Source organism: Pleurotus ostreatus (assembly GCF_014466165.1).
Source record: "Pleurotus ostreatus strain PC9 chromosome Unknown scaffold_3, whole genome shotgun sequence".
In the NCBI taxonomy this organism is placed as follows: Eukaryota; Fungi; Basidiomycota; class Agaricomycetes; order Agaricales; family Pleurotaceae; genus Pleurotus; species Pleurotus ostreatus.
Genome location: NW_023503158.1, coordinates 2,359,735 through 2,384,166, shown reverse-complemented (window position 1 = coordinate 2,384,166; position 24,432 = coordinate 2,359,735). Strand labels below are relative to the sequence as shown.

General features: G+C 51.7%; 11 protein-coding genes across 11 annotated transcripts; 3 read left to right on the top strand and 8 right to left on the bottom strand.

The window, feature by feature from the left end:
• Positions 1-59: 59 nt before the first annotated feature.
• Positions 60-1,588, bottom strand: CBH1_3 (Exoglucanase 1; the record flags this gene model as incomplete). Its single annotated transcript, XM_036774957.1, has 4 exons — positions 60-506; positions 562-870; positions 923-994; positions 1,046-1,588. The coding sequence occupies 4 exons, from the start codon at positions 1,586-1,588 to the stop codon at positions 60-62; spliced, it is 1,371 nt and encodes a 456-aa protein (XP_036633459.1).
• A 1,144-nt stretch (positions 1,589-2,732) lies between these two features.
• Positions 2,733-3,748, bottom strand: PC9H_005383 (uncharacterized protein; the record flags this gene model as incomplete). Its single annotated transcript, XM_036774956.1, has 5 exons — positions 2,733-2,971; positions 3,040-3,247; positions 3,353-3,554; positions 3,613-3,676; positions 3,727-3,748. 5 exons carry the CDS (start codon positions 3,746-3,748, stop codon positions 2,733-2,735), a joined length of 735 nt encoding a protein of 244 aa, XP_036633458.1.
• A 123-nt stretch (positions 3,749-3,871) lies between these two features.
• On the top strand, positions 3,872-4,259 carry PC9H_005382 (uncharacterized protein; the record flags this gene model as incomplete). The annotated part of the gene is made up of 3 exons (XM_036774955.1): positions 3,872-3,959; positions 4,010-4,150; positions 4,207-4,259. The coding sequence occupies 3 exons, from the start codon at positions 3,872-3,874 to the stop codon at positions 4,257-4,259; spliced, it is 282 nt and encodes a 93-aa protein (XP_036633457.1).
• A 334-nt stretch (positions 4,260-4,593) lies between these two features.
• On the bottom strand, positions 4,594-5,515 carry PC9H_005381 (uncharacterized protein; the record flags this gene model as incomplete). The annotated part of the gene is made up of 5 exons (XM_036774954.1): positions 4,594-4,665; positions 4,725-4,794; positions 4,852-5,117; positions 5,171-5,222; positions 5,280-5,515. 5 exons carry the CDS (start codon positions 5,513-5,515, stop codon positions 4,594-4,596), a joined length of 696 nt encoding a protein of 231 aa, XP_036633456.1.
• Positions 5,516-5,643: 128 nt separating this feature from the next.
• On the bottom strand, positions 5,644-6,424 carry PC9H_005380 (uncharacterized protein; the record flags this gene model as incomplete). The annotated part of the gene is made up of 5 exons (XM_036774953.1): positions 5,644-5,732; positions 5,784-5,844; positions 5,898-6,049; positions 6,109-6,258; positions 6,313-6,424. 5 exons carry the CDS (start codon positions 6,422-6,424, stop codon positions 5,644-5,646), a joined length of 564 nt encoding a protein of 187 aa, XP_036633455.1.
• Positions 6,425-6,740: 316 nt separating this feature from the next.
• PC9H_005379 (uncharacterized protein) lies at positions 6,741-8,637 on the bottom strand (the record flags this gene model as incomplete). The annotated part of the gene is made up of 8 exons (XM_036774952.1): positions 6,741-6,936; positions 6,991-7,062; positions 7,117-7,515; positions 7,579-7,769; positions 8,004-8,049; positions 8,093-8,179; positions 8,232-8,408; positions 8,564-8,637. 8 exons carry the CDS (start codon positions 8,635-8,637, stop codon positions 6,741-6,743), a joined length of 1,242 nt encoding a protein of 413 aa, XP_036633454.1.
• Positions 8,638-9,385: 748 nt separating this feature from the next.
• On the bottom strand, positions 9,386-10,136 carry PC9H_005378 (uncharacterized protein; the record flags this gene model as incomplete). The annotated part of the gene is made up of 3 exons (XM_036774951.1): positions 9,386-9,903; positions 9,956-10,011; positions 10,063-10,136. The coding sequence occupies 3 exons, from the start codon at positions 10,134-10,136 to the stop codon at positions 9,386-9,388; spliced, it is 648 nt and encodes a 215-aa protein (XP_036633453.1).
• Positions 10,137-11,066: 930 nt separating this feature from the next.
• PC9H_005377 (uncharacterized protein) lies at positions 11,067-14,263 on the top strand (the record flags this gene model as incomplete). Its single annotated transcript, XM_036774950.1, has 8 exons — positions 11,067-11,254; positions 11,309-11,371; positions 11,424-11,534; positions 11,591-11,654; positions 11,711-12,289; positions 12,339-12,503; positions 12,551-13,582; positions 13,637-14,263. The coding sequence occupies 8 exons, from the start codon at positions 11,067-11,069 to the stop codon at positions 14,261-14,263; spliced, it is 2,829 nt and encodes a 942-aa protein (XP_036633452.1).
• A 255-nt stretch (positions 14,264-14,518) lies between these two features.
• PC9H_005376 (uncharacterized protein) lies at positions 14,519-17,445 on the bottom strand (the record flags this gene model as incomplete). Its single annotated transcript, XM_036774949.1, has 3 exons — positions 14,519-15,887; positions 15,940-17,344; positions 17,397-17,445. The coding sequence occupies 3 exons, from the start codon at positions 17,443-17,445 to the stop codon at positions 14,519-14,521; spliced, it is 2,823 nt and encodes a 940-aa protein (XP_036633451.1).
• A 227-nt stretch (positions 17,446-17,672) lies between these two features.
• Positions 17,673-19,140, top strand: PC9H_005375 (uncharacterized protein; the record flags this gene model as incomplete). The annotated part of the gene is made up of 4 exons (XM_036774948.1): positions 17,673-17,867; positions 17,919-18,084; positions 18,150-18,383; positions 18,461-19,140. The coding sequence occupies 4 exons, from the start codon at positions 17,673-17,675 to the stop codon at positions 19,138-19,140; spliced, it is 1,275 nt and encodes a 424-aa protein (XP_036633450.1).
• A 528-nt stretch (positions 19,141-19,668) lies between these two features.
• On the bottom strand, positions 19,669-22,442 carry PC9H_005374 (uncharacterized protein; the record flags this gene model as incomplete). The annotated part of the gene is made up of 17 exons (XM_036774947.1): positions 19,669-19,775; positions 19,828-20,053; positions 20,104-20,138; positions 20,202-20,283; positions 20,359-20,413; positions 20,476-20,559; positions 20,616-20,664; positions 20,734-20,768; positions 20,831-20,965; positions 21,018-21,081; positions 21,197-21,257; positions 21,307-21,438; positions 21,489-21,549; positions 21,612-21,905; positions 21,956-21,989; positions 22,041-22,349; positions 22,409-22,442. The coding sequence occupies 17 exons, from the start codon at positions 22,440-22,442 to the stop codon at positions 19,669-19,671; spliced, it is 1,797 nt and encodes a 598-aa protein (XP_036633449.1).
• Positions 22,443-24,432: the final 1,990 nt, after the last annotated feature.

The following is a 24,432-nucleotide window of genomic DNA, read 5'->3' as shown; positions in this document are numbered from 1 at the left end:
ATAACAAGCGCAAATTTGTGAGAAAATTGATGGGTAACGATAGTCCAGCTGACATACCTTTAGAAAGTAGACCCAATGGGCCCGAACTTGATGTTGGAGAAGGTGACTTGTGCATTGGGGCTCTGAGATTCGACGTCGGTGGGTTCACCAGAGGTGGTGGCACAAGTTCCTCGTGCAACACCAGGCTCGGATGCGTCCTTGTCGAGGGGGTAGTTGCTGTCGAGCCAGAGCATCTTAGCCTCATGGTCGTCCCAGATACTCATGACCAAAACCATGCCAGCCTGGAAGGCATCACCCATAGCGGCAAGCCCGCCCTTGTCCTGGAAAGAGTTGGTGTCACCAAAGACCGTCTTCTGCGAAGTGCAGAAGTCCTCGGTGATGGAGTCCAAGGATGCGTCCATGCCTGGGATGTTGACCTTCGAGTTCTGAATGACTTGGCCATTTTGGACATAGAGGCGGCGGATTTCAGTTAAAGCACCACTCGTGGAGTTGTCGGCGGTAACGAACTGTAAATATCAATAGCGTCAGTTCAAGCCATCATAGATGTAAACGTAGACGCACCTGAGTGACGACTGTGAACTTCGAGTTGGTGTCGACAGTCTTACCGGGGCCTAAGAAGGTCTGGTCGCCCATGCGGAAGGAGTTGAAGTCACATCCATCCTTGTCGCACACGCCACCATATCTGTTATCGTCATCACCACAGTCATTGCCTTCGCAGCGGGTGGGCTCTTTGACAGTGCACGGGTGGGGGGTAAACGCGGCAGCCATGGAGTTAGCCTCCCAAATATCCATCTCAGCGCAGCATGAGCCGTACTGTCCCTTTCCGGCGTTCTGGTCGTTGGGGGAAGGTTCCCATCCTGCGACGTTTGCCTAATAGAAAGTCAGCGAGAGGGCTAAATGAAGAGGAGGAGCTAGCGTGAACCTCTCCGTTGATGAACTTGATGTCGTGGGGGCACTGAGAGTCACAGTATCCAGTTCCATATTTTGCGCCAGCCTATTGCGCAAGTTAGTCCAAGCGTTCGTTGAAAGAGCACAAATTGCTTACGGCGTTAGTGGAGAACTTGGACATGCCTCCGTCAGCCTCCATCTGGGAGAAGTACAGAGCACCGTTGAGACCGCATGGAAGTTGCGACATGTCGATATCGAACGTGAACTCCTGGTTCTTCAAGTTGAACATCTGGTACGCGCTCTCAGACTCCATCAAGTAGACACGCGAGCCGATGTTGGTCGAGTACGGGCCATTGGTCACGAACTTGAGCGTGAGCGCGTTGCCGGAGGTGGTGATACCGTACGTGCCGGAGTAATCCGCACCGTCGAGCGCGCAGTTGGACGCACAGGTGGCGGGGTCAGGGCAGAGGGAGGCGTCCCACTCGTTGCCGGTGTAGCAGTTGGTGCTGCCGGACGTGGTGTGCAGCCAGCGCCAGTTCGAGTCGAGCACAACTGCGCGAGACTGGGTCTGGCAGCTGCCCGCTCCAGTGCATTGCTGTATGCTGAGCGTGGGGTGTGTCTCAGCTGTGAGCGTGCCGACTTGTTGGCCGTACGAGACGGCTAGGAAGGAGAAAGCGAGGAGAGCAGCGGCGCGGAACATTTCGATTGCCGTTGAAGAGGTAGAAGACCTTGATGAGTAGGTTGGATGATGACTGGCATTGAGCTATGCCAGAGACCTTAAATAGGGCGCATCCGGAAGATTTCTGGCAAGATGACCACCCTCGATGAAGCCTCGAATTGAATTGAATATGTGCATTACACCGATGAAAATCCCGCGCTGAGGAGAGAGAACATCAGGCTCGGCTGGAATATGGGGGATACGGGGGATACGCAGGAGAAACCGATACACTCGGTTTGTTTTTGGCGAGGTTTTCGTTGCATCAACGTGACCAACGCGGTGATCGCACAGCACCTGCCGGATGTGCTGTCCCAGTCGGCCTTGTAGAAGACATTTCCAGAAGTGGGACGGTAGGTTGCCAAGAACAAATAATAGCGCGGTGGTGGAGCTTTTCGAAGTTTAAGAACTGCATGCGAACGATATGTCAGTGTGGGGAAATACGAGTCAAAGGGTCCTACCCAACGCTTAACGGTCTGCTCGATCCCGCTTGCAGTGGCCGGAAGACGCCATAGATGGATGACGCGACCTGCGCCATGGCATACTAAGTTCGTTAGGCCTTTAAGGTCGTCTTCAGAGGGGTGCCTTACCACCTATGAGATCGGTGGGAAAGAAGCGTCGTTTAAGTGGTCCAGAGAGCGAGCCGAGGATTATCAGTGCACCATGTCCATACCAAAGTGTTAACTTCGTCATTATTGTCAGCGCCCAGTGTGTCACGAAATAGAGCTCGCAGCGTCGGAGCACCCCACAAACATTCGCCAGAAAATCGGAAAGCAAGAGGAGCACTTCATAGCGAACGGAATATTCGACTCCAAAGTGCTGCTATTTTTGTTTGTGGCCATCACCAGGTTCTTCGCGAAGTCAGTTTCGGATGGATGCTGTGTAAATAGATCATGCTCACGTTCATAGACTGCTCACGGCTTCATACGGCATGTACTGGCGCATAGCGAGTCCTCGGGTAGAACATAGATCGACGCCACTGTCGGGGGGTTATTATGACCTGGCAGTAAATCGACGTACCACACTGTACTCCATCCACTCGACAGGCATGGACAGCTGACTCGCATAGGTGATAGATATTAAATTCAATCTAGAGCTGAACGCAGCTAAAATGAGTGCCATTGGAGTACTACCAACCCCACATAGGGTTGGGGTTTCGTATAGGGCGGTTCTCCCTGACGATACCCGCAGAGACTATCCTCTTGAGCTTGCGCTCCCTCTCCTCCGCCTTCTGCTCCGCGATGGTCTTCCCCTCCTTCAGCACGACGTGCATCCTCGAGTCGGGGTGCACTCGGACACCATAATGAGCACGGCCGCGAGGCTCCATGCGCTTGAGGGATTTCGGACCTTTGGTCACCCAGGCTTCCGCTAAAACACACAGTCAAACCGCACATGAGGACCATATCCGAAGTAACGTAGAGAGACAAGGAACATACCTACGACGAGCTTAGACTCTTCGAGAGCCTTGTACCGCACGGCGTGCTCCTTGGCCGTTGCCAGCATACTTCGTATACGAGTGCTCGCGCGCTTTTCGCTGAACTGCATTTGCAGGATAGCATAATCAATGGGCTTGCCCGAGATTTGTCGGCCCAGCATGTTCAACTTTCGGTGCGAGATCTTGAAGTTTGCCGTCGAGTATTTGTGCTATGTACACCCAAGTCCAAGAAAAGTCAACACCCCAAACCTGTCTAGTAAAACAACAGTGGTGCTCACGGAGGTAGGCTTAGGCTTCTTAAGTTTCTTCTGCACGACAACACCTTTCGCAGCCTGTTCTGCCCGCGCAGCTTTCTCTGCGCGTTGAGTCGTCTTCCCGGCCGTCTCGAACAGACTGCGTTTCCCCTCCTCAGATGCCTGTTGCTTAGCCGCCTCAACTTCCTGCTGGGTCTCCTTCTTCCGCAAATTAGGACCAAGTCGCTCTCTCAGCCAGTTGATAGGGCTTCCCAAACTCGCACTACGTTGAGGAGGATGTCTTTAGCACCCGTCCTGAGCGAAGTAAAACATTCACGTACTGGCGGCGAGCCTCCCATTGGCCGTGTCTCGACGTGCTTGCTAGCAGACGCGCAGCCGGCCGCACTAGAAAATACTAATTTAGCGAGAATAGGGAACATAGGGATGGTACATACAGCTTTGCAACCCATTCTGCATATTGAGCGAAGATGTTGGTGAAATGCCGAAACGCGGAATGAGATTTCGAATTTGGCGCGTCGCCCGAATAGTGAAAAGGTCACACGCCTAACCTTCGACCACGACTACAACCACGACCGCGACATGGCACTGCTCGGCACAATATTCTATGTAGCGCTCCTACTCATCAACGCCATGGCCGTCCTGAGCGAGGACCGCTTTCTCGCGAGGAGTGCGTAGCCTTTTCGCCTACCAGTTTCCTTGATCCTGACACACTTGTAGTTGGCTGGTCATCCTCGCAAACACGGAACGCTGCATTCCAGCAGCCGTACGATCCTACTGGCTACGGAAGTCCACCGCAGGATATCGGAGTGAAAGCTCGTATCGTAGACTTGATTAGTGCCGTTCGAACGCTCATGCGAAGTATGTCCTCTGCTCTTCTTCACGATCCATTGCAAGTGCTGATAGATATCACTTAGTCCCTCTAATAGGGATAAATATTGTTATTATTGTCTGGGCAATAGTGTTCTGAGCCGACGTTTGTCCTTTATATTGTATGTCTCATCCGGCGCGTAGTGCACGGCCTAATTTCAATTCACTTGGTGCCGCCTTTGATGCTTACTAGGGTTCGTTACCTTGCTCCCATGCCCCCGAAACTGCGAAACAGCTGCGCAGTCTGCACACGGCCTGCAATGTCTGCCTCCAAGTCACCGGCCACTACAAGCTTCAAACTCGCAAAAAAATCCCTCCCAGTACATTAGGTGGAACAAGTTCGTAATTTATTTCGACGTACGCCAGCGACGAAAGCAAGCTGCAGTTGCGAGACTACATAAAGCAGGTGTGCAAGAAGTTGAATTATATTTGGCTTAATTGAGTTCGTTCAGATGCTCGTACTCCTCTTCGATTTGTTTCACGAAGTCATTGACATCGTGTCCCTTCTGCGATTCGAATATCTGTTTAGCAAATATGGCTGTAGAAGGATATGCCAATCACTTACTTCGCAGTCCTTCCATGTCCCGTCGTGGACGCATACGGCCTTCTTGTTAATCAGCACCGTGCAGCTTTTACTAGAATCGAGTGATCCTGATGAATAGAAGAACGAAAGATGGGCTGAATTGGCGTACTTGATATCCAGATTTTGGGCCAGCTGTAGGCTCTCCTTCAGCATTGCTATTCCTTCAGGCGCTTTCCCACTAGCATCATTCCCCGCACACTGACCAACGCCGCTTCCTTCCCAATCAATCTTCGATGCGCCAGCACAGCTCAGCGCCAGGTCTGGGTCCCCCACTGACTCCCGGCCATGGTAGTTCTGGCACTGCACGAACGCCCACCATTCCTGCGCCGTCGTGTACTTGGATACGCATAGTTGTTGAATGTTACCCGCGCACTCCTAAACACGCACATTGTCCCCCATAGATTACAGCAGTATCTCTATACACATACCTGAGCCCCATGCATGCATTTGACGCCGAAATCCTCATCGGCCGGGTCCAAGCTGCAGTGACGTGTGCATGAGGTTCGGAATGCTTGAGGGTGCGCAGCCCGCACTCACTGAGCAATATAGACCAGCGACAGGTCGATCTTGCCTATGACTCTTGGCAGTACCTTATCGAATACACTCTCGCAGAGCACGGCGTCAGGGCAGCGACTCATCACGCCGAGGTGGATTGGGACTTTGACATCGGCGAACATGGTGCCTGCCGCCTTCTGGATGTGCAGTGGGTCTGTCGGATGAGCCAATGCCGACGATGCTGCAAAGGCAGATAATATAAACCAAAGGTGCGGCATGCCAGCAATTGTGGAGCGCAAGAAAGACCAAAGGTGTGAAGATGGACAGAATGCTCGGCGGGCGAGCGAGTACAGTACTAGTGCCAATTCTCACAGGCTATGGCGTCATAAAGTAGCCTTCTGCGGCGCTAACGTCCCCGATTCACAGAGTCCCACCACTTGCTTGCTTCGGCATCAGTCGAAGGCGGCACAAAGTATCGACAGCGTGATTTGAAGGCTGCAGCGAGCGCGTCAGGACAATACGGGGAAGGCGCGGAAGGCGGCGCACCATCAAGGGAACGCTGCCGGATGATCTTCTCGACAGACAGTTCGTTGTGGACTTGGTTTAGCTGGGGCGTGACAGTTGGCGAGGGTGGAGTAATAAGCGTTGTTAGTGACCGACCTTGACCTCCTCCGCGAACAGTTGCGCTTGGGCCTTCCGACGGGCGGCATCGTCTGCTTCCAACCCTGCAATGGTCCTTTTCTTCTCTTCCATTGAACTGTCCACCACAGAAACGCAGTATTCCACTAGTTTCGTTCGTCTACTCCAATTGGCTATACGTGTCTGGGCAGCATGGTATCCCTGCTAGTTGATATGAAAGAAGAGTGCGCACCTATAAGTTCCTTCCATACTTGTGAGCAGGCTTCGTCCTGGAGATTCCCTTTGACGGGATCCAGACGGTCCTTGTCTCGCTGGTGAGCATTAGCCCTATTGATGCGCATGGTGATTAAATCATCGAGTCTGCGGTATTCCCTGAGCAGTTCTAGGGTGCAAATGAAGGGTAAGTCCGTGAATAATGAGGGTGCAATGTACTCACCTTTGAATAGTGAAAGGTCGTGACACGTTGATGGTGAAACATGGACCGTTTGTGGCGTCTGTGAAGGGGCCTGCATCGCCAGACTGCCGAGCAGAGGCTGGTTCGAAGACATTTCTGTTCAGCTTCACTGCAGCTGATCTTTGGTTATGTAGACGTCGACGGCTGGTGTGCCGTTTCACGATCGGCACGGGGACATTTGAGCTCAGCGCACAGGGACACAGGGGCCAGTGGTGAAACAAGGACAAAGTAAATGGAAATACAGAGATTATACTGGAGTATGGCTATGTACATTAGAACAAGAGATATTTATAAGAATTCCATGCAGAACGACAGCAATGTACACAAGATAACAAGAAGCAGAGCAGACAAAGCGGCACTACACCCACAGAGGAATGGAAAAAAAGAATATACTATGATGGCATGCGATATCACGAATCCAATGGGCGCCATGGTTCCAGCGACTCGTATTCTGATTGCTCTTGATTAGGGACGCTTGCTTTATACTTCCGCTTGAACTGCTTCGGTACGTATCCATGTGCTTCAATATGGTGCCGATGCCTTCTCGCCGGGTCTTTGAACGCCTTTCCGCAGTTGTATATACACGCATGAGGTGTGTCACCAGTGCTATAAACAATGAATCAGCGGTCGGTCGTCGGGCGAGGTGCGAATCATGCGTACTGTCCATGCTTGTGTATATCAAGGGATGTCTTCTGGGGGAACGCCTTGTTGCATATCTCGCAAATGAAGCGCCTACAAAGTTGAAATCAGCGACGAGATCGGATGATGTGTGTGAATCGAACTTACTTGACCTTCAAATGGGTCGTCTCAACGTGCCGTTTGACCAATTGCTTTTTGGAGGTATACAGACAAGGGACGGATGCGTCATTATCCTTCGTCGTCCACAGGCACTGGTATGCGAGGCTGCCGTCGGATCGCTTGACTTGCCTCGCATAGATCTCCCAGTTCTCGGCGGCGGGTGGCGATGCCCGGGGTTTGGAAGGAACGCTAGACGGCACAGACTGAGATAATCCGGGACCTATAGAAGGCCCAGCGGTGTCGTCTGTCGAGTTCAAGATGTAGTTGATGTGACCACGGGAATATACGACGCCTTTCGTTGCTCCTTTAGTCTCGTCGTTTGCGTTCATTGCAATGTCTTCAGGGATTTGCCGGTCAGATAAACGCCCGCTCGATACACGAACTTTTCTGAGAGACAATAAGAAGAGTCGGATGAGGCTTAGACCGCAAGCAAGTGAACTCGGTCCGTACCTTAAGGGTTCAATAATCGCAGACCCGAGTTCGGGGCTTCTGCACGTTTGGAAAATTAGATATACCGTATAGTGCAGAATCGATGTGAAGATACGAACGGGATATCCGTAGAAGGTCGTCTCTTGCGGGAACACGAAGCAGAAGTCGAAGGGTAGGCGTATGCGGGTGGAGGTGGTGGAGTGCCTTCTAGCCTGTGCACAAAGATATATGTGAGCAATGAGCTGTGCTGATGACCAACAATGCGGCAAGTACTAACGAAGATTGGATGGAGTGATTATCGGATTCGTTCTCTGACGCCGGGCTCCCCGCATCTTTATAGTCAACTACTTGGAATAATACCGGCGAGTGAGACATTTTGGAAGATGGCTTGAATGATGGCCACATGTATGTTCCGGTGGGAGCCTCGTATACCGACACAGGCGTACCGGATCGAGATGGAGAGTAGAATGATCTATGTTCGTGCCTATCGCTCTGTGAGGTGATGGGGTACCGCAAATGAAATTATGTGACTCACTGTCGTGCGTGCTCCAAGGGTGGCAAGTGCAATCGTGCGTCGTCGTCTTGCGTATCGTAGGCTGGGGGGTGCAAGAAACGCGACCGCCTGGAGTGGCGTTAGAGATGCTCTGATGTTATGTACCATGTTTGAGGCGTACCTCGATGAGGAGGATATCGCGCGCTGCAATACTGCGTCGCGAGAACTTGCGAAGTCAGGTCCAGGCGTCGATGTCTCAGCCGAGCTCTTCCCTGCGTGAATTGACGGTCGACTTGTCGTAGAATCGCCGGTCGCCCCAAGGTCGTAATGGGAATCGCTATCGACTTCGAAAGAGAGTCTAATAAGTATCGGAGAAACAGCATTAGCATGGTGTTAAGAAGTCGCGGTCGACAACGGCAGTCATTGAAACAATGTTTCGCGTCGGAAGCATGAATGGAGAGGCTAGTATTCCGAGCGCTCGGACATTGCTCCTTATGCTAAATGCTTACTTACTGGGAAGAGCGTCTCGTTGGCCGAGTCGAGTTGTAGCGTGCACCGGCAAGTTTGGGGCTACGCGGTGCGTTCATGGTTGGGTGGTGGCGGTATGTGTTCAGCGGTGAAGATGTCATGGCGCGAATTGTTGGACCTGGATATGGGAATATGCTTGGGTCAATGCTTTATGCTTTTAAAACCGGCGAACCGTGGAGGCTCGGCCCATATTAAATATTAATCTGGTAGTACATACCGGCTAAACCACACTGGGGCACTACAATATCTGGATCTCCGCTGATCTTTGTAGGGCCACTGAGCTTCTCGTATGCACAATCAAGTTGACAGCGCTTCTTCGTTACAGGTTACACACATTGATTATGTTGAGATCATTCATGCGAACAGAGTGGTATACACACGAGACAGGATAGTTTCACGTCCCCCGCTTGGGAGCCCCAAGGTGCGAGTTCTAAACTTGAAAACGGTTCGTCAGGGGCGGTTCACAAGAGGTCATTTATGGCGCTAGGGAAATCACGTACATAGAAAAGCCTTACTTTCTGGAAGAGGTGTCTCTTGACAAAAGAGATCTCGGCAATCCAGGGGCCAATCAGAGAGTCTTGTAATTCGCCGCACCTCTCAATTAGGCGACAATACTAGGCTGATCATGCAGGTTCCATGAGGAAGGTACAGGTTAAGTCATGGGAAAATACAACAATAAATTATATATGATATTCACGGCCGGCCAGTTAACAGGTTCTGTTTCGGGTGTCAATATTTAAAATTGCCGTGATTGGATTGGAGAAAGGCGAACACACACACTGGGATAGAAGTGATCTACACCTTGATTCACTCTAGCGACGCAGGCTGAAACGAGGATACACTCGCGGGGTGGAAGTTATCTGTGCTCCAGTCTTCCTCTGTATCTTTCTCACCAATTTCGGTGAGTGGGTTCAGTGGGACCAAGTCGGGTGTTTCCGTCACTGATCCTCCTGAAAATCGAAATACATCAGTGGGCAGCGATTGCGTCTGCATCAGCGCCCTTCGTGTCTTCCTCAGAGGTCTAACGACCCGGCCATCGGTTCTACTGGGGATAAACGAGTCCGTGGGTTCGATATTCATTTCTGTGTCCGAGTCGGATTTCGCATGGCGTTCATCATCCGAATGGCTCTGCCCCGCGTCTGGGCGTGCACGCTTCTTGGAGGACGAGGAGCAAGGAGATTGGTAATGCGCGTTCGAGTACACCTCGCGCAAGGTGTCGTTTGCCGAGCGAAACAGGGCTGTGCCGCTCGAAGTCCTGGCCTTGGCTGGCAAAGACGAGGCCGCTGAGGCTTGAAATCGCGAGGTAGGATAGCCCTCCGTCACGCCTGCACCCGTTAATAGACCGTAATTCAAGGCTTCATGGCAATATCACCCTACTTTTTCGAGCCCGCGCCCCAACGCTCCGGAGGGCAGCAGCCAAGTCAGCCGGAGTGCTATGGCGCTTCGGGTGAGACGGAGTTGACGCGACATCTCAGTTCACTCACGAAGCAGGACATTGGTTACTGGATTCCACGTTTGACTGATATGTTTCGTCCGTTAGGACGCGTTTGTTCATCATGTGTGCGTCGGTGGCGATCTGCGCGCGAATGGCGGGAACAAACTTGGAAAATCCCACGTGAGTAGCTCCCCTTTGCGTAGTTCTTACGTAAGGCGATCGCCAAAAGGGATATCTAATTGCCATTCTGGGGATCTTGAAGGATGCAGGACCCACTGAGGCCCACATTGTTGGGCAGCAATCGTTGTCGGTGAGTAAGAGAACAAGGAGTTCTTGATGAGAACAATGCACACTGTCCTACTTCTTACATCGGAGGAGATTATAATTTAATGAATCCGACCCCAGAGTGGGTCAGGGAGAGTCGCTGTACGTGTGCCGTCCGCAACGGGGTAAGAGGCTGCTGCCGGCGAGCGATCGGGCTGTTCATCCTGGGGGCTCTGACGCCCTTGAAATTGAGGCTTTCCAAATTTACTGGCACCGCGAGCACACAAGAACTGACGGTCAAGCGCTTGGTGGCCGACGGGGGCCCGGGGGATAAGTGATATTACGGATATTGTTCGTTCTTTTGGCATGGAGCCGTCATCCTAGGGCAAGAATTCAATCTTGAAATCACGCCATGAGCCCCGAGAGGGTATATCTTTCGCGGCACTTACTGATGGTTGGTGCTTCATTGAAGAGACACACCGGGTGAAAATACATTCATATCTCCCAAATATTGATGAATACTACAAGCAGTAGTAGACCCGTAAGCCTTAGCCGTTGATGCTCAGAATCCATTAAATTGCTCGAAGATCAGTATGGAGATGCCTACATCAGTAGCTTGCCTCAAACTTACAGATAAGATGGACGCGGCACGAGAGGACGGAGTGTGGGAAAGTTGAACACCGTATACGGAAGCGTCTGAACAACGTTTCGGGAATCGTTCGCGAACCACAACTTCTTCTCCAGCCACTGCCGCTGGCAGAAAGCCATTTCCGTGCTGGCTCTCAAGACATGGGTCGGGCTTACTACGCTGGCTTCCTTTCTGCTTTGATTTTTGCTGGTCTCTCTTCTTCTTTTGCCCAGACTATCTCAACGAATACCCCGATTCCACCACTTCAATGGATAAATCTCACTGACTCGCTTGGAGGTGCAAGGCCACCGCCGCTGAAGGATGCTGTTATGGGGTACGATGAATCGAGGTGCGCGGTTTGATTTGTATTGTCATATTGATCTCATAGGCGCTACATTTCAAGTCGTTCGTTGATCATCTTCGGAGGTGAATCATCTGGTGGATTTCCTCAGAGTCAAACTTACATGTGAGTTACACGGCCGAATCGATGGAAGCAGCATGTACTAATATCTCGAAAGTCTCAATTTGCAAACTTTGCAGTGGTCTACGCCGTCACCACCAGATAACCTCCGTCGGACTCCCTCTGCGCGCAGTAGTGCTATAGGTGGGGTTGACAACGCCGCAAGCAAGTGCGTTCATCTCTATTCGGCTTGCTATACGATTTATGTTGAACTAATTTCCACAGTCGTCATGGATTTGTAGTCATTGGTGGTAAGGATTCGGGCGGACGCGCTTTATCCGACGTATGGGTAAATATGCCCGTTCATTCACACAGCAGGTACCACCACTGACGCGTACCGTGTAGGAATTCGACTTCATCAACCAATTCTGGTCTGAAGTTTCTGTATCTCCCGGAGGTCCTCCGCCCAGATGGGGTTCAGCGGGGGGGATCGACTTACGGACCCCCCCAACTCAAGACCCCGTGGTTCCAGGACCTAATAATACTTTCTATGTCGCAGGCGGGTTCAATGGTGCCACTACGCAGGCTCTAAGTGACGTTTGGATGCTCGACGTTTCCGGAACACTCTCTTCAAATTTGCCTGATAGCGTCGCCGCTAGCTGGCAGAGGGTCTCCATTACCCCCTCGTTATCCTCGCAAGTTAACCAAGGTGGTACAATCATTGGGCATCAAATTGTCGCTGTGGGTGGCTGTAGTACCGCATCTTCAGATCGTTCATGTGCAAACCAAAAATCTTACATCATCGACCCCACTCGAAGCCAGGTCATCTCACCAGATGGGTGTCCAGCGCCGAGATTGAGTCCCACCGTTATTTCGAACACAAACCCATTCTCGACTAGGTTTGCTTCCCAAGCTTTTCTACTTTTGGGTACATTCAATGCATCTCTTTGGGATGATGGCGGCGGTCTTGAGAAGGGCGAAGTAGTAAGTACTTAGCCTCAATATCGAGATTACCTTCTGATATCTAGCCTAGGCGGTACTTGATATCAATACCGGCTCATGGGCTAGAATATTGCCAGCTGGCGACCCTGGAGCTTCTGGAAAGCAAGCTTTCCCTGGGCCCCGCGAGGGCGCATCTGCCTTCTCCTTCCCTCAAGCACTTGTAGGAAGCGACCGCAATATATCCTCCGATACCATTGTAAGTGCCAGGTCCTTGTCGCCGATCTAATCTGAACCTCCCGACAGATTTACGGCGGTCGGGACGTCGAGGGTAGATATCTGTCCGAGGTTTGGTTGCTCAGAGCATACTCAGGGGAGCTTAGTTCGGCTTCTGAGAGATGGTCGGGATACGGTAACGGGCAACTTCAGACAGGAGCCAACGCGAACGGCGCAGGTGTTTCAGTCAGTTACCTATCACAGTGTGCGGTCGCCATTTCACCTACACAATCGTCGACTTCATCTGCTCCGGGCCCCTCGGCCACGCAACCACCACCGGGATCACCAACCTCGCCGCAAGATGGAGATGCTCGATTCTTCCCTTATGACACATCAACCACACACAAACTACTCGCTCCTTTGTCGCTGGCCATCTTCCAGGTGGCCTTTCTCGTTTTACGTCAAGTATCTCCCTGGTTCAACACCTCCTTCGCCTCGGATACCCATCTCGCTTGGACCTACTTGCCTATTCTCGCCGTGATCGTTGCCTACGGCGTTGGTGTTGCAGGAATTGCAACCGCGTTCACTTCGATCTCTGCTACTTCCAGTATCGCCAAACGGGCCGAACCCTCCCTTACGCTCCAAACGTTGCACGGTCAAGTTGGCCTTGCCTTCTTTGTCGGGCTGTTTGGCCTCATGCCTATCCTTCTTGCTCTTAGTCTATTGATCCAGTTCCTACGCCGCCCTGCCGATAGCAGAAGCGAGAAGTCGAAAGCCACTTCAATAGCGCTCAACGAGAAAAATGGCCCACACAGTGAACCTATCAGTCGCCCACAAAGCGAGCAGAATGTGTCACCTCCTTCATCGCCACGTCAACGCGTGCACTCTTGGGGCCCCTCGACTCTTTGGCAGAGAAGCACGGAGGGGCGTCTATCCGACGACTCTGAGTCAATGAGCTCAGGAGGGCCCACTAGAACTTTCGAAGTTCTCAATCGCCCGGCGCGCAACCGGAAGAAAACCGGAGCATCGCTCGCAATTCCAATGAACGAGAGTCCTAGTCATATCCCACGCAATCTCTCTGACGTCGACTGGCTTCAGCGCCGGCGAAGCCTCAATGCTGTGGTAGGCTTAATTTAGTGAAAAGTGTTTCTCACATAATTGACCATTCTGAACCAGGGCGAGCTTGATTATGCACTCACTCAAGCGAGCAGGCCGACTCCATCGACTCCGCACACAATGGATGCTCTCGTACCCCCAGGCAACCACATTTCAAATAGTCAACCGTTTATGCCCTCCCTTTTCGTATCCATTGTGCATATTCTTCTACATGTATTTCTACTCGCACTATCCATCATCACTCTCATTGCCCTATGGAGGCGAGCCCCCCGCGCGGCTTTCGCAGTGTTTCTCGCCTGGACTATAATTTTCTATGTCATTATGTTCGTATCCTCCTGGCGCGGCCGTCCGAATAATTCCCTCCTTTCTTCTCTTTGCTATCGTATACGTATAGACCCTCACCAGACACCCGCCTTGTCAGCATCTCCTACACCACAGTCGATGCCGGCAGACGTTGATCAGTATCCTTTCCCGACCGACAACCGAGGCCCTTACGTCCACCACCAGCCAGCGTATCGTGTTGCCCCCTCTGACTATTCTCATGGACCGCGCAGTGTCGAAACTGACGACGACATTGACGAAGACGATGACGCTCGACAGCGGCAGATGGAGGAAGAAATGAGCCGACGCGACGTTTCAATAGTCACCGTACCGAGACGCAAGTTATGGATAACTAATCCTTCATGATCGCTATTGTACCGCTTCAATCGCTATTTGTTCGTGCACATGCTTTGTCCCATACCCTTGTTTGATACGTACATTTTGGATCCCCATGTTCAATTGTAAATTGCGCAAATATGCAGCTTTCGCATTATCGATGTATTTAATATATGATGATTCGTGATCGGTCTAGTACTTATGGTAAAATGCTAAGGGAGGTATCAATCCTCCAAAAGGTCCGTTGGTTCCGCTGAAAACAAAGAGAAAATTGAACGAATGTAACTAACGGCTACCCTCTACTGCGACATCATGGCGCCAGCGATCGACACGTCCGAATTTCACCGAATCTGGCAAAGGAGGGGGTGATGGTATGGGCATCGGTATCGGTATCGGAGCTGGTGCCATCATGGGCGGCTGCACTGGGGGCCCGAAGAAGCCAGAGGTCATCATTGCTGGATTGAAGAACATATTATTTTGAGCCTGCATCATAAATTGTTGTTGTTGTTGCGCTTGAGCCATCATTTGATACTGTGTCCGGCGCTGCTGATCGGGGTGGAATGCTAGCGGCGTATCATCATCATCACCTCCTGCATCGGTAGACGGCAACACCCTTGAAGCCCGAAGACCTAGAGGTTGATCATCATCATCCTCGTTTACGGCAAGTCGGGTGTTCGAGCGGACCGAGTGCTGAGAACGGGAGGACGACTTGGGTAACAAAGTCGACAAAGGCTTCTCTTCATCAGAATCATCGTCTTGCCCCAACGCTCGAGTCCTCCTCTGCGCTACCTTGTCGATAGCCATGGATAGCGGCAGATCTTCCTCGCTGTCGTCGTTCTGCCGGGCTGCCCGACGTCGTTGTGATTTAGCTGGGTATCGCAGACCTGTACCTGTTGTACGTCTGGGACCCTGGTCAACTTCTTCGTCAGACGAACCCCATCCTTTAGTCTCAATCGTTTCACTGAGCCTGCCAGCGGGGGGCTCATCATCATCCTCGCTCTCCTCGCTCTCCTCGTCGTTGTCCGTGGGTGGGGGAGGGCGACGAACGGCCTTCGGGATATCGGGAAGGATGGGAGGTTCAGCAGAGACTCTTGGGACAGCTTCTTCTTGCCCTATCACAGGAGTGGAGGTCGGCGTCTCGTCCGGCGTTTCCTGTCCCTTGCCTTTCTTCTTTCCTTTCTTCTTGCTCTTCTTGTCTGCCAACTTGTTCTCCTCCAACTCACGAGCTGCTGCCTCGAGCTTTTCTTGTTCTTCGATTTCCTTGAGCTTGGCCATTTCTCTTTCCCAGAGAGTATCGACACCGAACACCGATCGACTGTTCAATGTCTTTGACTCTCTTGGTTGGGCGTCGTCGTCGAAGTTAAGTAACGGTTTCATGCTAGAGTTCCGGCGAGTCAAATTCTGAGGTGAGGTCTCAGGTATGCCAAATGTACTGGCGCGAGCTGGAGGCGCTGCCAGGGTAGCAGGATCTATCAGCGTGCTCGAGCGAGCAAGATTATGAGGGGTGAGGTTCTGAGGGTGAGGCGAAGTAGGAGGCATGCCAAATGCGCTGCTCCGATTTGGAGGTGGTTGCAAAGTAGCAGGGTCTATCAGTGTGCTTGAACGAACTTGACCGCGGGCCATCATGGACGGCCGCTGGTCGCCAGTAAATACCCTAGTGGATTTGCGTTCAGACATGAGTATAAATCGTGGACAGTACTACCTACCGTTGTTTGCTTCGCATTTGTATTTTTCTATTCTCGAGTTCGTCAATGAGACTGGTGCCATACAATTTGCCAGCTGGTCTTCCCTTCTTGGAAGGGTCCTCAAGGGGAAGGGGAAGGTCGGGAGCCTGGTCAGGTAGAGCAGTATTAATCTGCTCTCCCTCCTGTGTCGCGCGCGGGAGGTTACGGTCTAGATCAGCATATGCTACGTCACGTTGACCGCCGACCATGAGCTCGTTGCGGAAAGTTAGTTGTGATAGTGTGAGGCTGCTTCGGGGATTCGGGATAAACGAATTTGAAGGAACGGGAGGGAGGAGAGAAGATGAAGATCCCAACATCGCTATGGAAGCAGGGCGAACAGTGCGAGCGCCAGGAGGCAAAGGTGGACCATCGGTGGAGATTTCGAAACCATCTTGAGCTCGGTTTACAGGAGGTGGTGCAGTACCGTTGTTCGCAGATTGTAGTGGACTAGGCATGACAAGGATTTTGGGACGCAAAAGCTCTACTGTAGAATATGGCCGATCTCTACGTTGCCCAGTGACACCGGTCATGACAGAAGCGCCGTCGTTCTCCAAGAGTATTCTGGAACCCAGAGACGCGTTCGAAACAGTACGTGCATGTAAGGCTGCTTTAGGATCGAACCGAGAAGCATGTTTAGGTGGTTCGAGTGCGAATGGGTTATCCTCTTGCAGTAACGCGGTCGCCATCGTGCCACTGGAGTTGGCTCTGTTTCTACCCCCTTCGCTAAGGACATGGCTAGGCGCCGGGGACGGGGAGCGTACAGATTTACTAGGGAAAGGTATTGGGGCATCGTCGAAGGGTTGTGAAGAGGGCCCGTCTCGTGACGCACCAATAGCATCAAGAGGAGAACTAAAAGATTGCCGCCTATTCTCTTCTGTTAGAACGGCAGGAAATGAGCCATCCTCCGGAACGTCCATGTTCCCTAGGCTCATGGAACGATGACCCAAGGATCTGCGTGAGGTGTGCTCGCTTTCCCCACGGGAGTGTTGTGGTGCTCTGTCATGGGGATTGGGCAATTGGGCAGCTTTGCCCTTTCCCTTTCCCTTCGCACCTTTCTCCTTCGGCATGAAAGCGTCCAGTCCCCAAGATGCGAGATCGACTTCAAGGTTTTCATGCGAGCGATCGTCTTCCTCTGGTGTGTCGTCCCCACCCTGGGCAAAAGGATTCCGGAGCGCATCACTTGAGCCCCGCGAACGTCTCGTCTCCAATGCCGACTCGCGTCCTCCCAAACTACCACTCTCACTGGGTACCGACACCCCGAGATAGTCGCTTTGCCGTCGTTCAGTTGGCGGTCTCATCATGCCATTTTGTCGCAGATGCGCAAAGATGGCAGAGTCATGCGCCGAGCGGTACGGTGCCTCTGGATTGCTGGTATCATTATCATACTCTAGAAGAGCCCGTTAACAATTTCAGCGTCGGTCTTGCAGAACGCCATATACCTATTAGCGCTGCAGCCAACTGCAAGCGAGAAAAGGACGGCGTAGTCATTGTCTTGTCTCGTCGGGGGGTATCAGGATTTCACGGTGGATATCAAAAGCAAAGAATGTGTAAGGTGGTTGTGCATGAGCTTGATAGAGGTTACTGCAGCCGGCGAATCGCTGCCACTTGTTTGCACTAGGGGCTCGTCACAAACAACTTCACCTCAACTAGCGCCACACTTTAAGTTGTTGAACGTGGAGGTAAGTTCTAGATTATCGGCGTGATTAGCCCCTGCAATGGGCAAGAAAAGTAAGGCAATCAAATCGCCCGAAGAGCGATACCTTGTGGTTCAGCATCCATGGGGGATGCGAAAGCCGAGCACTGAGCGAGGGAAAGGTTCCGTGAACAATCTCGATGGCTGGTTCCGTATTATGCTACGGGACCTGGTTGATGAAGATCACTGCAGCATTGTTGTATATATGGTGAGGACGGTGAGTTTACGTTCAAGCTTGAACAGGCAAAACTCTGAACAACACTACTAGCAGGATCATGTAATTGTTGAGATTCCGGAAGGAATCGACATCCAGCCATTATTGGGCATCCATAGATGGGCGAGCATTCTAACCCCAAGTTATGCTGCGCATAACGTCGACAGATTTTCAGTTATCTATGAATATAATTACACTAAGTTCGATCACCCAAAGAAAAGTGAGTCTCGGGTCTAGTACATGGACTTACATATAACGGCTGAATTGTTTTCTTGTTACCAACAGGAGGATGGTCAGAGTCGTTCCCCGACAGCCCACCCCTGCCCCCAAACTTCCCGATCAACTCACCATACCCTCCACCTATACTTCATGGAGCAATGCCACCACAACCATCCCTCGGAGCATTGCCTCTGCCCGCTCCTCCATCCCTGCCCCCACAACCAGTGCCTCGAACGCAGACAAGCCCAACCCCGGACCCACGCAGGAGATTATCCGCGGGCAGCTTGGCAAGGCAGGCTGGTAAGATATATTATTTACCTCAAATTTACGTGCAATATTTCACATTTGAAAGCTTGACTGAATTCTCGCGATATTAGAATCATCCCTGCCTAACTACCCGACACATCGCGATGCGGAGGAATCTGTCCCTTCTGGCAGAGCCTCTTTCGATCATCTCGATACGGGCAGATCAGATTCACGGCGAACGGAAAACTCTGAAGAAGTCAGGGTGAAGCAAGAGGAGCTTCAAGCGGCGGTGCAAGAATACCAGGCCCGACAGACAAGGGATTCTAGCACCCTCACCAATCATGACGGAGCACCACGATCGCAATCCATTGTGAAGGAAGAACTGAATGATTTGGTGGCAGAGTATCTCGCCCGGGTTAAACAGGAGGTCAAGCAGGAGGGATGTGGAGACAGATGGATAAAGGAGGAAAACGACGAGGACGAGAGATCGACCACTGCCGTGACTGGGGGGTCCGAATCGAGGGAGCGCAAGCATGATAGACGCTCTGGCACATTGTCTATGTCGCCCTCGCGTTTTACAGAAGACAGCGAGTCTCATGTGGTCAAGCAGGAAGAGAAGGACTTTTCGTGGCTAAAACAAGAGGAAGAAGACTTGACCGAGAGGTCGAGCATGACCGCGTCCGTTGCGCCCGACCGCGGATGGTTCAAGCGGGGGGGTCGTTACGAGGGAACGATACCCAGGCAACCCAAGCGTCTGGCGGAAGTCCAGGATCCCCGACTGCTCAAGCGAATCAAATCTGAGCCTCAGTAGAAGATATGTATAACAGTTTGTTTTCTATTCGTCAGTCATGTATTTCAACAATATATCACAAATACATCATGTTGTACCGCCGTCCTACAATATACCTTCCTACTGGCGGCGAAGCCTGACACACATCTTGCGGAGCCGCTCCGTTTTCTATGATCACAGAACGTACTTATTGATTTAAACTGTCCTCAGTCCTGCCCCTGCAGCGTTCGAATCCTAAAGATCACTCATAAGTAACTGCAGTGTCTTGTGGTACAACACATAAATATAGGGTTACCCTTCTATTAGGTAGTATGAGCGAATGCTAAAATCATAATGTGGACGGTCTCACTCACAGTTCCGTAGATAATAAGTACTGTATCGAGAAATCTCCAAAGCATAACGAACGAATGTACGCGTAGTAAAGTATAACATGATGAGGGAGTCTACCATGGGAGTGTAAAAATAGGAAGTATGGCAGAAAGTGTCCAGTGATGATGCCAGAGAAAAGCACGAAAGATACGAAGTTTGGGAGAGGACGAGAAACCATAATCATAGCTTGACAAGTGGCTCCGTGCCCGTCATGCACCTCCTCACCCATTCTTCTCGTGCCAGCTTTCGCAGTTCATCCTTCCGTATCTTCCCTGAAGGCGTGTGTTCTATTCAAAGAGCAATCAATACTTCACCAAGAAGAATTTCAGCACGGCATACCAAACGGGTGCTCTTGCACAATAATCATGACGGGCACGGCGAATCGAGGCAGCTTCTTCCGAGCTGTTTGTATCAGTGACTCTTCAGTCACTTGTCCGATATACGATGGCTTGACGGACACCACAGCCGCAACAAGCTCCCCTAGTCGTTTGTCCGGCACGCCAATGGCTGCGGCCTCGGCGACGCCTGGGTCGGCATATAACGCGTTCTCCACGGAAACCGATCCCTACAGAGGCGTCAGTCACCAACCGGCTCTGTGCTCGCATTACGACGCACAATATTTTCACCCCCACGAATGATGATGTCCTTTACTGTCGCACGAACAGAAGAGAGTGAGTAAACTCATGCTTTACGTGCCGATAAATGCAGCTTACTCCGATCTTTGATGTACAGGAACCCTTCCTCATCGAGGTATCCGAGATCGCCAGTCCTAAGCCACCCATCTTTCGTTATGATCTAGAACCCAGGAAGCGTACGAGTTTAGTGTTTCTGGCAGGCGTAACTTTGTTGGAAGGGAGGGGTCATCATCACCTTTTTCGTGGCTTCAGGGTCCCGCCAGTACCCTCGCATCACATTTGGCCCTCGTCTGTCGGTGATGAACAATGGTGAGGACACACAAAGTCAAACCAGGAAGTATGATTTACGCACAGCCAGACTTCTCCGACCTGACCGGCCGCGCAGCTCGTAGTGCCGTCCATGATGATCACGTCGTTGACAGGCGTCGGGCGACCACTATGCAGGGGGTCGAACTCAATCACATTCTGAGACAGAGAAGGAGGGGAACCTACGTCGTAGTAGGGCGAGTGACATAGTCTTCACCTGCGACGGCGACTGCAACTGAGGTTCCGATAATCAGCAAACAGAAGTAGCTAAAAAGATGGTTAGAAATATCGAATATCGACCTACTTGAGTTAGTTTCACTCAAACCGTATCCTTGGCTCCTAGAAGGCACAGGTTAATATTTTTGAGCGTTTGGGTGCCGCATAGGCGTGATCGGACTAACATTATAGCACTTGGGAAAGCACGTCTAGCTTGGGCTGCTAGCTGATCGGGTGCCGGTGCTCCACCAAACAGCAGCGCGTCGAGCGGATATCCAGGCAAAGAACTTTCCGTGAGATCAGAAACCATCGAGGGCACGCTAAAACAGCACTGTTAACTCCTTCATCAAGCAAAGGCAGAGCGACGCGTACCCTCCCGCGACACCAATATTCTCTTCTCTAATCAACCTATCAGCAAGGGGGACGTCCATCAGAGCTATGGCTTCTCCGAAAGACGTTGAGCATAATTACCTAGCAGCTGTTAGACGCAGCAAAGTAGATTTTTCGATACATTAGAAGCGGCCACGGAAGGGCAATTTTGACTGCTTTACCTTCTTCGGGAACCCATTTACGCATAAGTACGATTTTCAAGCCGGTTAAAGAAGCCATCATCTATGGCGGGGGATCAGCGGCGATGAAGTGGCGTTGAGGAAGAGCATACAGATAGGCTAGTTGAACCTGTCACATGGAAAAAGGGGACAGAGACTAGAATGCCCTTTTGCGGACCAGGCGGAGGCGTTGATGAGATGTCCTCCCCCCGTCGGAGTGCTGCTCGCCGCGAGCCAACGAGTACCTGAGGACCTTGATCAGAGACTTGAATACTGAAGTAGGAACGAAAATCACATTCAGAACATTGGTCAGGAATTGTCGCTGAGTACTCAGGACACCCTTCGGTAAGCCGGTCCTGTGTGTAACGGTCCAGTATTAGATTAGGAGCTCGACAACTGGTATCGCGCAACGACTCACGTTCCGGAAGTAAAGATAACGGTCGCGTTGTCCTCTGGAAGGACGCCCGGCGATTGGGATAGTAATTTTGAGCTGTCCCCTTGATATTCTTGCTCAATGGATATCCAGTTTTCCATCCCATCCCAGTAGCCTCTGCCCTCATGACTCTCGAGTACCACGAAGCCTCGGACTCCCTCGTCTTGAGTCATTTTCAGAGCGGATGATTCTAGAACGTCCGCTCGTTCAGGGTCTACGATTATTAGTCGGCATTGAGTATGTATAAGGCAGTGGCGGAGTGCATCAATGGGTAACCAGCTATACAAATTGTGAGGTGATTGAACTGAGAGGGGAAATACGGCACCTACGCGTTGGCGAGAACAGACACGGCACCGATCAAATCTAAAGGGAGAAGTTGAGTGATTGACGCGGACCTCTTATCTATTGACTTACGGCATGCCCAAAATGCCACCAGATATTCCGGGTAGTTTCGAGAACATATGCCCACCCTGTCGCCCTTCCGTATGCTGTACACGTCTTGATAGATACTCGCAGCTTTCAGTGAACGTTGGAATATCTCGCGATATGTGTATCTCTGAGACTCGAATACGACATATGTCTTGTCGGCGTGCTCATTGGATGCCCAGAGCCAGAAGTCGCGCAGAGAGGGCCAGAGATTTTTGTATACACGGTAGAGTCGGCCGTCAATCAAAGATGTCTGCAATTCATGCAAACTTCCCGGCGCAGTCAAAATTTCCTCGGCTAGACAGAGAATCAATCAGCAAATCCAGGAGGACGAGGAGGCCGTCGAAATAACTGACTTTGGGCGAGGGAGCGTCTTGGGGACCAGTTCATGGGGGAGCAAGAGGCGAAGGAGGTGGTGGTGGACGGGGAGAAAGAAAGGCGTCGGATGGTGCTGGTGGTCTTTTTATGTCGCAGATCTCATTTTGACATGGTGCAGAACTCTCATGTATGGTTGTATCACGGGTGACGGTATTTCCGGACGGTGGTGATCTTGGTTAGGGCGGACCCCGCGGGGACGCGGACCAGATTTCGGCTGCAGATATTGGACGCCTGCGACCAACCTGAGACATTGTAATACAGCACAGTCAGCCATATGAACAACTCCAAGGGCTTGGGCAGAATACCTCTCGAATTCTCCACGCACTGCTCATACAGGGACCTCCGGAATACAATCCTACACGACGGAATTCAGTATTTTGTGCATCTTGGAGGATCAACAGAATTCGAAGCGGCATAGATCTAGGAGCGTGGGAACATCTCATTTACTTCCCCGGCACGTCCCAGCCTCTCACGTTAGACTCTCCCTCATTCAAGCTCATTCTTCGCAAATTCGCAAATTCACAAACTTTTTTGCCATAAGAGGTCCTATTAGATTGCCTGCCGAATCTCGCACGTCCACGATCGCTACAGAATGTATTGAACCACAGGGAGCGAGTTGGGCAGATTCTCGAGATCGGATACGGTCGAGGCTGAGTACGGCGTGCTGAGGATTGTTGACAGTATGTGCTTTCAGTGGTGTCCGGGAGCTTGCGAGGAACTCAGGCGTTCCTCTGTCAAAACAGGCACATTCTTATTGTTGTCGATCCCGGTACCCCAAACCCAACGCAGCGGGCCAGACTGAGACCCTAGGGCATCACAACGCACGTTGCCAGCAACTCCGGAGAGTCCAATGGAAAACTCTATGTTCTCAGCAAACAGGGCTTAAAATGGACCACCGCTTGCGAACGCGACCATGCTTCACCTTTACACCACATTTACGTGACTTGCCCACGCACAACTGTGTGTGTGGAAGACTGAATGGCTTCACATCGCGAATTGGCGTGGACTAGTGCCCAGGATCAGGAAGCGGGACGTTGACACCGTGGCATCCTTCCTCCGCCTTCGCTTTTATTTGTGCCACGTCTGGGGATGCGGCAGAGATGAAGACGTTGAAGATATCCAGCAGCGCTGCTGTCGCCTTCCGTCCTTCCACGCGTGTGATTGCTTTGTGTCTTCATGCGTTACGATCCCTGCGTTTGGATGCACGAGCGCGCCAGTGCCACACCGCCAGCAATGTTGCTGAACACCTGGTTCGAATGGTCGACTCGCATGGTGGCATCCTCGCGAGCTAGGGTGCTACGGAACGATTGCCTGCTGCGCGCCTTCGTTTGTACACTACCGCTACCGACCACTGCCTCCAACAACGCCACCACTGTCAATAGCCGAGCACGAGCGTTCGACGCCACTGTAGTCCGCATGGGAGAGGCAGCCAAGTCTCTGTTGTGAACGCTTCCAATAAAGAACGCCGTTTTTGACTAAGTTCGACACGGGGAGCAAATTGCTGCAGCGAAATATAACACTGTGCCCCAAACAGGCATCATATGCGATCGAGGGAGCTCCTTTGTGACAAGTTGATCGGCAGGCATGTCAAAGTACACGTCGACTTTGTACGGCCCCGCGAGGGGGAACATGAGGAACGCGAATATGTAACGATTCAATATGACAAGCATAACGCGTTAGTGACTGTTCCCGTTCTATCTTCCATCGCTGACCTATGTTTCTGTTCAAAACGTCGCTAGGCAATTGATAGAGAAGGGCCTTGCCCCCGCCGTTCGCCATCGACGTGATGCCGAAGCTGGATCACCAGACCTCTATAAGTTGCTGGTTGCTGAACAAGCGTGAGTTTGCAGATGCGTTTCTGACAGCACCCTTGCTCGGCAACCCAACGGAGCTGTAGCGGACACACGCGGTCTAAGGGCATTCTGACACCAACGCAACCATAGAATATCTCGGAGGTAATAATCATCCCCTTTCCCGCTTACTTTGGTCGTCTCTGAAGACC